This window comes from Pristis pectinata, chromosome 3 (genome assembly GCF_009764475.1).
Source record: "Pristis pectinata isolate sPriPec2 chromosome 3, sPriPec2.1.pri, whole genome shotgun sequence".
In the NCBI taxonomy this organism is placed as follows: domain Eukaryota; kingdom Metazoa; phylum Chordata; class Chondrichthyes; order Rhinopristiformes; family Pristidae; genus Pristis; species Pristis pectinata.
In genome coordinates, this window is record NC_067407.1 from 76736889 (window position 1) to 76749974 (window position 13086).

General features: G+C 43.6%; 1 protein-coding gene across 5 annotated transcripts in view; it reads right to left on the reverse strand.

The window, feature by feature from the left end:
- Positions 1-13086, reverse strand: part of LOC127568174 (retinol dehydrogenase 13-like) — a 52897-nt gene that overhangs the window by 14215 nt on the left and 25596 nt on the right. For all 5 annotated transcript variants that reach the window (XM_052011609.1, XM_052011613.1, XM_052011612.1 and 2 more), the window contains one exon: positions 3140-3244. In XM_052011609.1, the coding sequence (XP_051867569.1) occupies positions 3140-3244 (105 nt within the window). The remainder of the gene's footprint in view (positions 1-3139; positions 3245-13086) is intronic.

Genomic DNA, 13086 nt, shown 5'->3' on the forward strand with positions numbered 1-13086 from the left:
GTTAGGAAGTTGTGGGCATGCTATGTTGGCACCAGAAGCGTGGCGACACTTGCGGGCTGCCCCCAGAACACTCTACACAAAAGATGCATTTCACTGTGTGTTTCGATGTACATGTGACTAATAAAGATATCTTATCTTATGCGCTGCTGGAGGATCATCAACTCGGTGAAAGACACCCTTTGGTCTGCCCGAAACTTGTTGGTCTTCCTGTACAGCAAGATGTCTGTAAGGGAATGCTGCCGACTGGCACATTCCAGGCTGCAGGAGTATGTGCTGAGGGACGCACTGAAGCTCGGTGGGGAAGGACCACAGTCTAGGCTCCTTCTGCTACTGCACATGGAGGGGCAGAATTGGGTGGGGAAGCCCCTTGAACAATGAAAGGGATATCACCTCAGGGAGCCACTTTAGTAGCAATGGTGCTACGTTTGTTTGTGTGTTTTTTTTCTTAAAGTTTTACACTACTGAATGTAACAATCATGAATGTTAAGCTTTTGTATTTTACACTGTGTTCTTCCTTTGTATATATTTTTTATTATGAATGAAGTTTATTTTTGAAATAAAAAAAATCTTTGTTGCAGGTTATTAAGGTAAGGGGAAGACTGGGTTTAGCTGCTGCCTGCACCTGTTGTTGGTGTGGTGATACATCTGCCTAAACTCAAACAAAAACAACAGCGGCAGAACAACACATTCCAACTTATGACTAGGTGCCTGGAAGAAGGAACATAAGGGATATTTGCAGAATGCATGCCAATCATTTCAGATTACACCTAGGCTTCAGGTGAAATTAAGAATGCTAAAGCATTTTACTTCAGGACTGTTTACTTTAGTCAGCAAAGGAGGGCACTTCCTCAGAAAACATGCAAATATTAAATCAGCCAAAGGCCAAAACTAAAATGTAACTGCAACCAAAGAGCAAACCAAACCCAAACTAAGCTGGCCGAGTCCTGAAGGACATAGCTGCCAGACTGGGTCTGTGACATGTAATAAGTGAACCACCATGAGGGATAAACCTATTTGACCTCATCCTCATCAATCCACAGATGACAGTACTGGTGGAACTAATTACCACACGTTTTATGTGGAGATAAAATTTGAGGACACTCTCCATCATGTTATGTGGCAGACAAATGGTTCTAAATTAAGTAGACTTGGGAGAGATCAGGCAGATCAAAACTGGGCATTAATACATTAGTACTTTGCTTATACTGCCTCATTAATGTATACCACAACACACAAGAAGAGCACACAAGAAAATAGGTGCAGGAGTCTGGTCCCTCAAGCCTGCCCTGCCATTCAATATGATCAGTACTGATTTACCCCAGGCCTCTACTTGTTCTCCGTGCCAGTTCCCCACAGCCCTCAATCCCCCAATCTTTCAAAACTTTATCTACCTCTATTTTAAATATTTCTAATGGTTTAGCCTCCACAACTCTCTGGGGTAGAGAATTCCAGAGATTCACAGTGCTCTAAGGAAGAAATGTTGACGTATCTCAGCTTTAAATCACTGGTCCCTTTGCTTGAAACTGTGTCCCCTCATTTGAGATTCTCCCACTAGTGAAAACATCTCAACATCTACCCTGTCATGCCCACTGAGGATCTTATATATTTCAATAAGATCACCCCCTCATTCTTCTAAACTCCAAAGAATATAGACCCAACCTGTTAAGCCTCCCTGGATAGGACAACGTGATACCCCGATGTGTAACATTATGGCCCGACACATTCCTCACTCTACCATTGTTATTAATCCAAGGGAATCAAACCTGGTTTAATGATAAGCATAGAGATGATGCCAGAAGCATCACCAGACATACCTAAGATGAGTGAAGACCCAATGCAGGACGACATATTCACTAAACAACAAAAATAGCATGGAAAGAACAGAGCTAAGTGATCTTAGATTCGTCAGATCACATCAAAGCTTGGCATTCCTTGCACACCTTGTCATGAATAGTGGGGGGCAATTAAACAGCTATCAGGAGGAGGTGGTGCCAAAAACATTCCCATCCTCAACAATGGCAAAGCCCAGCACGTGAGTGCTGGAGGCAGGGCTGAAACATTCCCATTCATGTTCAGCTGGAAGTGCTGAGAGGTTGAGCCAACTCTGTTTCCTCCTGAGATCCCCACCATCGCAGATGCCAGTCTTCAGCTGATTCGATTCACTCCATATGATATCATGGATCAGCTGAGAGCACTGGACACAGCCAGGGGCATGGGACCAGACAACATCCCAGCTGAAGTGTTGGGATGCTGGGCACCTATGCTCCAGAACCAGCTGTGGCACTAGCCGAGCTGCACCAGTGCAGTTACAACACTGACATCTACCTGACAATGTGCCCAGGTACATCCTGTTTATAAAATGGATAATCCAATCCACTCACCCAGTACATTTTAAAAGTGATATAGGGTGTCATCAACAGTGCTTTCAACTGGCATCGCCTCATCAATAGCCTATTTAAGTTTTGCAAGGACCTCTTGGTTCCAGGCCACATCACCAACTTGGACCAAATCTATGCTCCAAGCCCACTACATTTTGTCAACAGGCTATTTGAAGTCAATGATGACACCTTCCTTTCACTGCTGATCACAAAATCCAGACCACCTTATTGAGTTCATCATTAATTTCAGCATTGTTAGGTAACAGCATTAGTTCAAAGCTAAATTATCCAAGCATTTTTGCATATCTTTGACTAAGCATCAAATCTTTTTTAAAGTGTGAAATTCTCACTTCCACAATTGGAGAAATGGAATTCTTGCCAGCCGTAGGAAACTACCAACAGTTTCCCACACAGTGTGTTTCCAGCATTTGCTGGGCTTTAGCCAGGACAGGGGGAAATATTAATAAGCAACCTAATTCTTGCATATTTTCTGATGGTTCTTCACAAAGCAGCAGCAGAGCCTGTCTTTCAACCAGGGATCACTGCAGGGGCACCCAAAGAGGAAATGGAAGGAAATAAAATCATTAAAAAGAGAATAATTTTATCCCAAAGCTAATAAAAAATTTAAAATTTTGAGGGTGCAAAATGCATGACCTATTTGATTCCATAACGCAGGTGTAGATTTTTATTTACATCTTCACAAGGAATAATAAAACAAGTTCATCAATACAAAGCTGAAAAGAAAAAAAGTGCAGACTTACCAAGGTGATTTACACCAAACTGCATTTCAAATCCATCTTCTGTTTGCCAGTGAGGGCACCTCATAATACCAGCATTATTAATTAAGATATTTATATTCTCTTCCTCTAAATAAACAAAAAAACAGTATCAGGCTTTGAAACTTCACACAAACTTATAACAGATGTACTCTGCAGCAGTTTCTAATGAAATCCCTGGAATGCAACTATGCCCTTAAATGTGATTCAGTATAAACGTTAAGCTGAAAGTTAATGTTAACTCCACATTTGCTCCATAGGTTCATGGTAATCTGGAGATACAATAGACTGCAGATGCCAGAATCTGTGATCTATCAGCGGTGGCCATCTTGCAGGTCATTTCAACTCCTCTTCCTACATAGCCCTGTCTGTCCTTTGCCCTCTCCACTGCCATTTTGAGGTCAAATGCAAACTACACCTCATATTCTGCTTGGGTAGCTTACAGCCCAATTGTATGAACACTGAATTTTTGAATTTCAGGTAACCCAGACCTCTCATGTTCCTTTCACACTCCCACCAGTTCACCCAGGCTCTCGGTTCACCTTTTCTATTCCTCCTCCTCCCCAACCCCCCCCCCCCCAAATACCTGGACTCATTACCCTCCCTCACCTGGTTTTATCTGCCCGTCACTCACATACCCATCTACCTGGGTTTCTTCTCCCTTGGTTCACCTTCCCGATCCCCCTCCCCCACCTGGTTCCACCTGCCCATCACCCCTCCCTTATCGGGTTCTACCTATCACCTACCAGCCTCTGTCTCACCCCTCCCTCTCACTGGCCATCTTCCCACTACACTCTGTGTTGATGTTGAGGCAGGTTCTTGACCCGAAGTGTCGACCATCCCTTTGCCTCCACAGATGCTGCTTGACCCGCTAAGTTCTTCCAGCATTTTCTTTTTTGCTCAAGGTTATCTGTGACCATTTTGAGCTAACCATTTTGACCATCTGTGACCACTTTAAGCTGGAATGAACTTGGGCAAGAGTAAAGCCATGTTTTTTGGTGGAGGTGTGACATGATCCTTTGAATCCCTTAGCATCAGGTCCTGAAGCTAGAGGGGATTTAGTATGGGGTGGTCCTAGAGCTCCCTCTACAACAGGGAGGAACAAGTCTTCAAAGCCAAAGAGAAGCTCAGTAAGTGAGTAAGGCACCCTATATAACAAGTGGCAGGAACTTGTTGGGAAGGTTGAGATCTCGCAATGTTACTCTGAGTGGTCCGAGTCTGCTCCTTTTTATTTAATAATTTTTTTTTTTGGAATGCAGGAGTCACTGGTAAAGCAGGCATTTATTACCGTCCCAAATTACCTATGAGATGCTGTGGTGAGCCACCTTCTTGAATTGCTGCAGTCCTTCTGGTGAAGACTCTCCCACAGGGATCCTGGGCAGGGAACTGCAGGATTCAGATGCAGTGATAATGAAGGGAACCTGCAGGTGGCAGTGTTTCCATGATGGCTGCTGCCCTTGTTATTCTTAATGGTGGAGGTCATGGGTTAGGGAGATGCTGGCTAGTAAATGCAGTTCATTTTGTAGCTTGCACCCACTGCAGTCATGGTATGAGGGTGATGGAGGGTGTGAATATTTAGGTTGCTGGATGGATTGTTAACATGAAGGTGACTTTGTTCTCTATGCTATCATGCTTCTTGAGTTTTGTAGCTTCACTTATCCTGGGAATGGATGGTATTCCTGATCTGTGCCTTATGGATGGTGGAATGGCTTTGGGGTGTCACAAAGTGAGTCAATGGCAGAGTCACTGTCGTTGTAAGCACAGTATTTATGTGGCTGGTCTACAAGAGTTTCTGGTCAGTAGTGATCATTTGGATGTTGATGGTGAGGGATTCAGTGTTAATGCCACTGAATATAAGATAAGATAGTAACATGTACATCAAAACACACAGTGAAATGCATCTTTTGTGTAGTGAGTTCTAGGGGTAGCCCACAAGTGTCACCACGTTTCCAGCGCCAATATAGCATGCCCACAACTTCCTAATCTATACGTCTTTGGAATGTGGGAGGAAACTGGAGCACCAGGAGGAAACCCAGGCAGGCATGGGGAGAACATACAAACTCCTTACAGACAGTGGCTGGAATTGAACCTGGGTCACTGGCACTGTAAAGTGTGGATGTTAGATTCTCTCTTGTAGGAAGTGGCCATTGCCAGGTACTTTTGTGGCCTGAACATTACTTGCCACCCATCTCCTTAATGTTGCCCAGGTCTTGTGCATAAAGGCGAGGACGGCTTCATTTTCTGGGGAATTGCAAAATGGGATTAGGCATTCTGAAATCATCAACAAACATCTCAACTTCTCTTCTTATGGCAGAAGGGCCTACTACACTGCCCTAAGGAGGTGCTGCAATGATGTCCAGGAGCTGGGATGAATAACCAATGACCACAACCACCTTCTCTGTGCAAGGTATTATCCAACCATTGGTGTGTTGGACAAGTTTTACCAGGGCCCCTTGATGCCACACACAGTCACATGCCACCTTGTTGTCAAAGGCAGTCACTCTCATCTAACCTCTGCAATAGCTCTTTTGTCCACACATAGACCAAAGTTGTGATGAAGTCTGGAGCCATGTTGTCCTGGTGAAACCCAAATTGGGCATTGGTGAGCAGGTTATTCGTGAAGAAATGCTGCTTCGTACCACTGCTGATGATACCTTCCATTACCTTGCTGGTGACAGACAGCAGTAATTGGCCAGATGCCAATGCTGCAACCCCATATCTCAATCACCTGAGCAATTGTTTATTTTACCTGGAGATCCAAATTAGAACATGTTCTGCTGGGCACTATGCAAAAGGTTCCAGAGAAATGGGTGAAGAGCATCCCCACACTGATCCTGATGGTTTCTTTTGTGTCTGGCTGGCTGACATGGTGTATACAGCCCAGGTACACAAACAAGAAGTGTGATGATCTACCTATTCCCCATCGAGTAGGCTGAGCAGATACAGGACACCCTGGGATGCTGAACCACACCTGTCTCCTCATCCATCACCTTTTCTAGATAGAAAAGTTCCTGAAGAAGAATCCTTTTGACCACAAAGCTGTCAGGCAATGCTCATCCCAGAATGTGCTTAGGCTAAAGATGAAAGGACAGAGTAGACCCAATTGGCTCTTCCCTGAGCTCTTAGTTGATGCTATTCAGTAAAACACCCTGCTACCAGAACTGTCCAGCAGGCACTAGTATATAGTCCTGATGTCGAAGAGGAAGTGCTCCATGTGATCCTTCCAACATGCTTAGGATCTCTGTGCCACTATAAGCTGACTTTGAAGCTGCAGCAGGGAGAGTCCATCATGTGACTTTTCCTAGAATGCCTCTTTGCACAGAAGCTAAGGAGAGAGATGCATGGTATCTATCTCAGTATCTGTCTCTTGGTATCTGTACTCTACACATCATACACTGGGACAGATACCAGTTGCTGCTGAAAGATCAGCATCTCTGTGAAAAGGAGGTCCTGTGGTGCACCTCAAATCCATTCCAGGTTAAGGACCTGTTTTCAACTGAATGTTACCCAATACATTGTGCACATACTGCAGAATGCACTCAGGAGGGTACAACTATATAAATGACCAGTGGGAAAGGCTGCTGTTAATATGAACTCCCCAAGACTTCCTTTTCACATACTGTATGAGAGGACATCTACATGGTGTATTTAAAAATAATTTTATGTATCACAAAAAATGAATGCACTGTCAAATTGTAAAATAATGCCAGTCATAAATATATGGTTGTGAATTTTTTTTAATGAAATAGTTAAATTTGCACAGTAATGTCCACATGGGGCTAGTGTTGGGAGCACAACTCTTTTTGATATCTATTAATCACCTGGACCTAACATAAGAAACAGAAGGACTAAGTCGTACAGACCCTGAAGTCTGCTCTGCCATTTAATAAAATCATGGCTGATCAGACATGTGTACATGGAGCATAATTTCAAAGTCTTTGGATTTGAATTTACAAGTTTTGAATTTTAAAACTTGTAAATGCAGTAAACAGTGAATAGAATTCACGCAGGTATCTGGCAAGCATATGGGCAACTAACTTCAATGCAGTAAATTGTAAAGTCTTGCATTTTGATGATAAGTAAGAGGAGATGCAAATAAACTGAAAAGGGACAGAAAGAGAGTGATTTTGGGATTTACGTACTAATAGCAGGGCAAAATAACAAGGCTCTTAAAAACATATGGGTCCTTGGCATTATAAACAGAGGCAAGCGGTAATTTTAACTGTAGCCCATCATCCCAGCCAAGTGAAGCTCAAAATAAAGAAAAGTGAAACTCGACAATAACCTGTCCAAGGGATGGCCATCAGCAAAACATTTAACAAGGCTCCATGCTTCCAACTTAAAAAGCTTTTCATTTATCACTTCTGCAGACTGATTTATGTGGAAACCAAGCAGATCAAAGCAGGATTGCTTCTCCCATCCTTACTCTGTCATCAAGCCTTCCCCCCTCTTGGACCCACCCTCAGGACTGGCTGTCTCCCACTCTGAGAATGGGGTTATCATTGAACATCAACATATAGCTTGCCCAACCCTCCCTCACCCATCATCACCCCAGCTGGACTAACTGCTATTGGCCCTCTGCCCAGTCCTGCTTCCCAGCTCCATAGACAGCCAACTTTTGAATATGGTGGCCCACTGAGTGATATACATGCTGAGATAATTCAGAACATTTCTAGATGTTCGATCCACAAATCACCCCTTTCCAACTGCTCTCTCCTGGTTCCAAGGAGAATAAAACTAACTTATAATGAACCTTTATAAGATTAGTTGTTAGGCTTCACATGAAGGCCAATCTTGGGGCACGCACTTCTGGAAGGACATCAAGGCCTTGGAGAAGGTGCAGTGGGAAGTGAAAGTTGCTGTTATGTTAAGTGAACGGACTAGAAGAGTTGGCATTGATCTCAGAGTTGGGTTTAGTGAAATTTAATTCAGGCTTTTCAAATTATTAGGCATAATTGTTTCTACTGACAGAAGGTCCAGTAATCAGGGGATACAAATTTAAAGGCAAAAGAATAGTATTATTAAGATCAAACAAAGGATGGAACCAGGAAGTTCAATTATAACTTTCACAGGGAATTAGATAAATTCTTTTGATAAAGTTGCAAGGCAACAGGAAAAGAACAGGAAGGTGAGATTAACCAAATAGCTCTTTCAAAGAGCTGGCATAGATTAAGTGGGCTGAATGGCTTCCTTCTGTACTGAAAGATTCTATGATTTTAAAAAATTCCCCAAGAGTTATACAAACTCTTGTTTCCTCAAATTAAATTAAGTTTGCAACTTAGTTTTATGAATAAAAGACAAACATTTTCCACTCAAATTAGAAAAACTATACCATCCTGGCTGAGCTGGAAAGTGGTGTCACAGGTAGACAGGGTGGTGAAAAAGGCACTTAGCAGGCCGGTCTTCATCAGTCAGGGCACTGAGTATAGGACTGGGATATTATTTTTCTCCAATTGCAGCAGCCAGAGCAGCAGAGGGGAGGAGCTTGCAGCTTTTCTTAAAAAAAAGTTGTGTGATTGGCTAAGTGTGTGACAACTCAGCCAATAAAAGTAAGGTAGGGTAAAGCAGAGTGGTCAGTGTGTGAGTGGGAATCTGAGGCTTTGATGAGAAGACATGGGTGAGTAGCAGGTAAGAACAGTTAATTTTTTTTTAAGAAAAGTTAAATAAAAAGACACCAAATTACAACTAATTAAGTGAAGTAGGGATGCAGGATCAGGTGATGTGTTGTAGCTGCATGATGTGGAAGTTGGTGGACCCCATTGTGGTTCCTGGTGACCACATCTGCAGCAAATGCAAATGTTGGTTGCTTAAGGAACTCTGGCTCAAAGTTGATGACCTGGAATCTGAGCTTCAAACACTGACACCTCAGGGAGGGGGAGAGTTACCTGGACACTGTGTTTCAGGAGGCAGTTGCACCCATTAGAATAACTTCAAATTTGGTCTGTGGTCAGGGTGACTGTGTGAGGCAAGTAGGATCCAAGAGGTAGTGCTGGAGGAGCCTCAGCCCTTGAGTTAGTCCAACAGGTCTGAGATTCTTGCTCCCTGTGTTGATGAGAGTGGGGGCTGAAGGAAGGATGAGCAACTGAACCATAACACTGTGGTTCAGGGAGCCACTTGGGGGGGGGGGGGGGGGGGGGGGGGGGGGGGGGGGGGGGGGGGGGGGGGGGGGGGGGGGGGGGGGAGAGAAGAGAAATGTAGTTGTAACTGGGGATAGTATAGTCAGGGGAATAAACATAATCCTCTGTCGCAAGGATTGAGAATCCCAAAGGCTGTGTTGCCTGCCTGGTGCCTGGGTTCAGGACATCTCATCTGACATGCAGAGGAATTTGGAATGGGGGGAAAGATCCAGTTGTCATGGTCCATTTGTGTACCAATGATGTAGGCAGAACAAGGAATGAGGTTCTGCTGAGGGAATTTGAGCAGATAGGGACTAAATTAAAAAACAGAACCAAGAAGGTAATAATCTTTGGATTGCTACCTAAGCCATGTGCAAATTGGCACAGGGTCAATAAGACCAGAAAGTAAATGCAGGGCTCAAAGATTGATGTGGGAGAAGTGGGTTTGAATTTGTGGGATATTGGGGAAGGAGGGAGCTGTTCTGATGGGACAGGCTCTACCTGAACCATTGCTGGAACCAGGGTCCTGGTGAATCTCATAACTAGGGCTATGGATAGGGCTTTAAACTAAATAGTTGGGGGTGGGTTCCAACAGATTGGATAAAGTGAAAGGGAAGGAGAGTGCAGGAGAGGTTACTAAAGTCTCCAGAAATAAAGAAAAAGACAAAGTTGAGAAAGGGATAAGAATTTAACTGGGCAACATGGAGGCAAATTTGAAAAGGAGGATGGTGAATACAAGACTGAAGGTGTTATATTTGAATGCACACAGTATACAAAATAAGGTAGATGAGCTCAAAGCGCAGATAGAAAATTGGCAGGTATGATGTTGTGGGCATCAGGGTCGTGGTTGAAAGAAGATCACAGCTGGGAGCTAAACATCCATTGATGCACATCCTTTTGAAAAGACAGGCAGGTGGGCAGAGGGGGTGGGGTGGCTCTGTTGGTAAAAAATGAAATCAAATCCTTAGCAGTAAGTGACCTAGGATCAGAAGATGTAGAATCCTTGTGGGTAGAGTTAAGAAACTGCAAGGGTAAAAAGACCCTGATGGGAGTTGTATACAAGCTCCTCCCCTCTGCTGCTCTGGCTGCTGCAACTGGTGAAAAATAATGTCCCAATCCAAATAGTAGCCAGGATGTGAGGTACAAATTACAAAAGAGATAGAAAAGGCATGTAAAAAGGGCAATGTTATGGTGGTCATGGGGGATTTTAATATGCAGGTAGATTGAGAAAACCAGGTTGATACTGGATCCCAAGAGAAGGAATTTGTAGAATGCCTATGAGATGGCTTTTTAGAGTAGCTTATGGTCGAGCCCACTAGGGAAAAGGCAATTCTGGATCTGATGTTGTGCAATGAACCAGATTTGATTAGGGAGCTTAGGTAAAGGAACCCTTTGGAGGCAGTGATCAAATATGATAGAATTCACCCTGTAGTTTGAGGGAGAAGCTAAAATCTGACATAATCGGTATTACAGTTGAATAATGGTAACTACAGAGGCATGATAGAGGAGCTGGCCAAAGTTGACGGGAAGGGGACCCTCACAGGATGACAGCAGAGCAGCAATGGCAGGAGTTTCTGGGAGTAATTCAGAAGATGCAGGATCAGTTCATCCCAAAGGAGAAGCAGCATCCTAAAGGAAGGATGAGGCAACTGTGGCTGACAAGGGATGTCAAAGACAGCATAAAAGCAAAAGAGGGCATACAATATTGCAAAAATTAGTGGGGAAACTAGAGGATTGGGAAGCTTAAAAACCAACAGAAGGTATCTAAAAAAGCAATAAGGGGAGAAAAGGGGAGGATACTAAAAGCTTTTAAGTATATAAAGAGTAAAAGACAGGCGAGAGTAGATATAGGACTGATAGAAAACGATGCTGGAGAAATTGTAATGGGAGACAAGGAGATGGCAGAGGAACTGAATGAGTATTTTGCATCAGTCTTCACTGAGGAAGACATCAGCAGTATACCGGACACTCAAGGGTGTCAGGGAAGAGAAGTGTGTGCTGTCACAATTACAACAGAGAAGGTACTCAGGAAGCTGAATGGTCTAAGGGTAGGTAAATCTCCCGGACCAGATGGAATGCACCCTCGTGTTCTGAAGGAAGTAGCTGCAGAGATTGCGGAGGCTTTAGTAATGATCTTCCAAGAATCAATAGATTCTGGCATGGTTCTGGAGGACTGGAAAATTGCAAATGTCACTCTGCTATTTAAGAAGGGTGCAAGGCAGCAAAAAGGAAATTATAGACCTGTTAGCCTGACATCAGTGGTTGGGAAGTTGTTGGAGTAGATTGTCAAAGATGAGGTTAGAGTACCAGCAGGCACATGACAAGATAGTCTGAACTCAGCATGGTTTCCTTAAAGGAAAATCCTGCCTGACAAACCTATTGCAATTTTTTGAGGAAATTACAAGCAGGCTAGACAAAGGAGATGCAGTGGATGTTGTGTATTTGGATTTTCAGAAGGCCTTTGACAAGGTGCTGCACATGAGGCTGCTAAACAAGATAAGAGCGCATGGAATTACAGGAAAGCTACGAATCTGGATAGAGCATTGGCTGATTGGCAGGAAACAGTGGGAATAAAGGGATCCCATTCTGGTTGGCTGCCAGTTACCAGTGGTGTTCTGCAGGGGTCCATGTTGGGGTGACGACTTTTTACGTTGTATATCAAAGATTTGGATTATGGAATAAATAACTTTGTGGCTAAGTTTGCTGATAATACAAAGATAGGTGGAGGGGCAGGTAGTGTTGAGGAAATGGAGAGTCTGCAGAGACACTTGAATGAACTAGGAGAATGGGCAAAGAAGTGGCAAATGAAATACAATGTTGGAAAATGTATGGTCATGCACTTTGGTAGAAGAAATAGAACGGCAGACTATTATTTAAATGGGGAGAAAATTCAAAATTCAGAGATGCAAAGGGACTTGGGAGTCCTCCTGCAGGATACCCTAAAAGTTAACCTCCAGGTTGAGTCAGTGGTGAAGAAGGCGAATGCAATGTTGGCATTCTTTTCTAGAGGAATAGAATATAAGAGCAGGGATGTGATGTTGAGGCTCTATAAGGCATTGGTAAAACCTCACTTGCGAGTACTGTGCACAGTTTTGGGCTCCTTCCTTAAGAAAGGATGTGCTTATGTTGGAAAGGGTTCAGAGAAGATTCACCAGAATGATTTCAGGAATGAGAGAGTTAACATATGAGGAACATTTGATGGCTCTTGGGCTGTACTCGTTGGAGTTCAGAAGAATGAGAGGGGACCTCACAGAAACATTTCGAATGTTAAGATGCCTGGACAGATGTGGTAAAGTTGTTTCCCATGGTAGGGGAGTCTAGTACAAGAGGGACTGACTTCAGGATTGAAGGGTGCCCATTCAGAACAGATGTGGAGGAATTTTAGCCAGAGAGTGGTGAATCTGTGGAATTTGTTGCCATGGGCAGCTGTGGAGACAAAGTCATTTGGTGTATTTAAGGCAGAGATTGAGAGGTATCTGAGTAGCCAGGGCATCAAAGGTTATGGTGAGAAGGCAGGGGAATGGGGCTAAATGGGAGAATGGATCAGCTCATGATAGAATGGCGTAGCAGACTTGATGGTCCGAATGGCTGACTTCTGCTCCTTTGTCTTATGGTCTTAAAAGATGAAATATGAAGGTAATCTAGCCAATAACATGAGGATACCAGAAGTTTTTTCAGATACGTAAAGAGTAAAAGAGGCAGAAGTGGACATCAGACCACTGGAAAATAACAAAGGCGGATGAACTGAATAAGCATTTTGTGTCAGTCTTTACTGTGGAAGACACCAGCAATGTGCCAGAAATTTGAGGGTCAGGG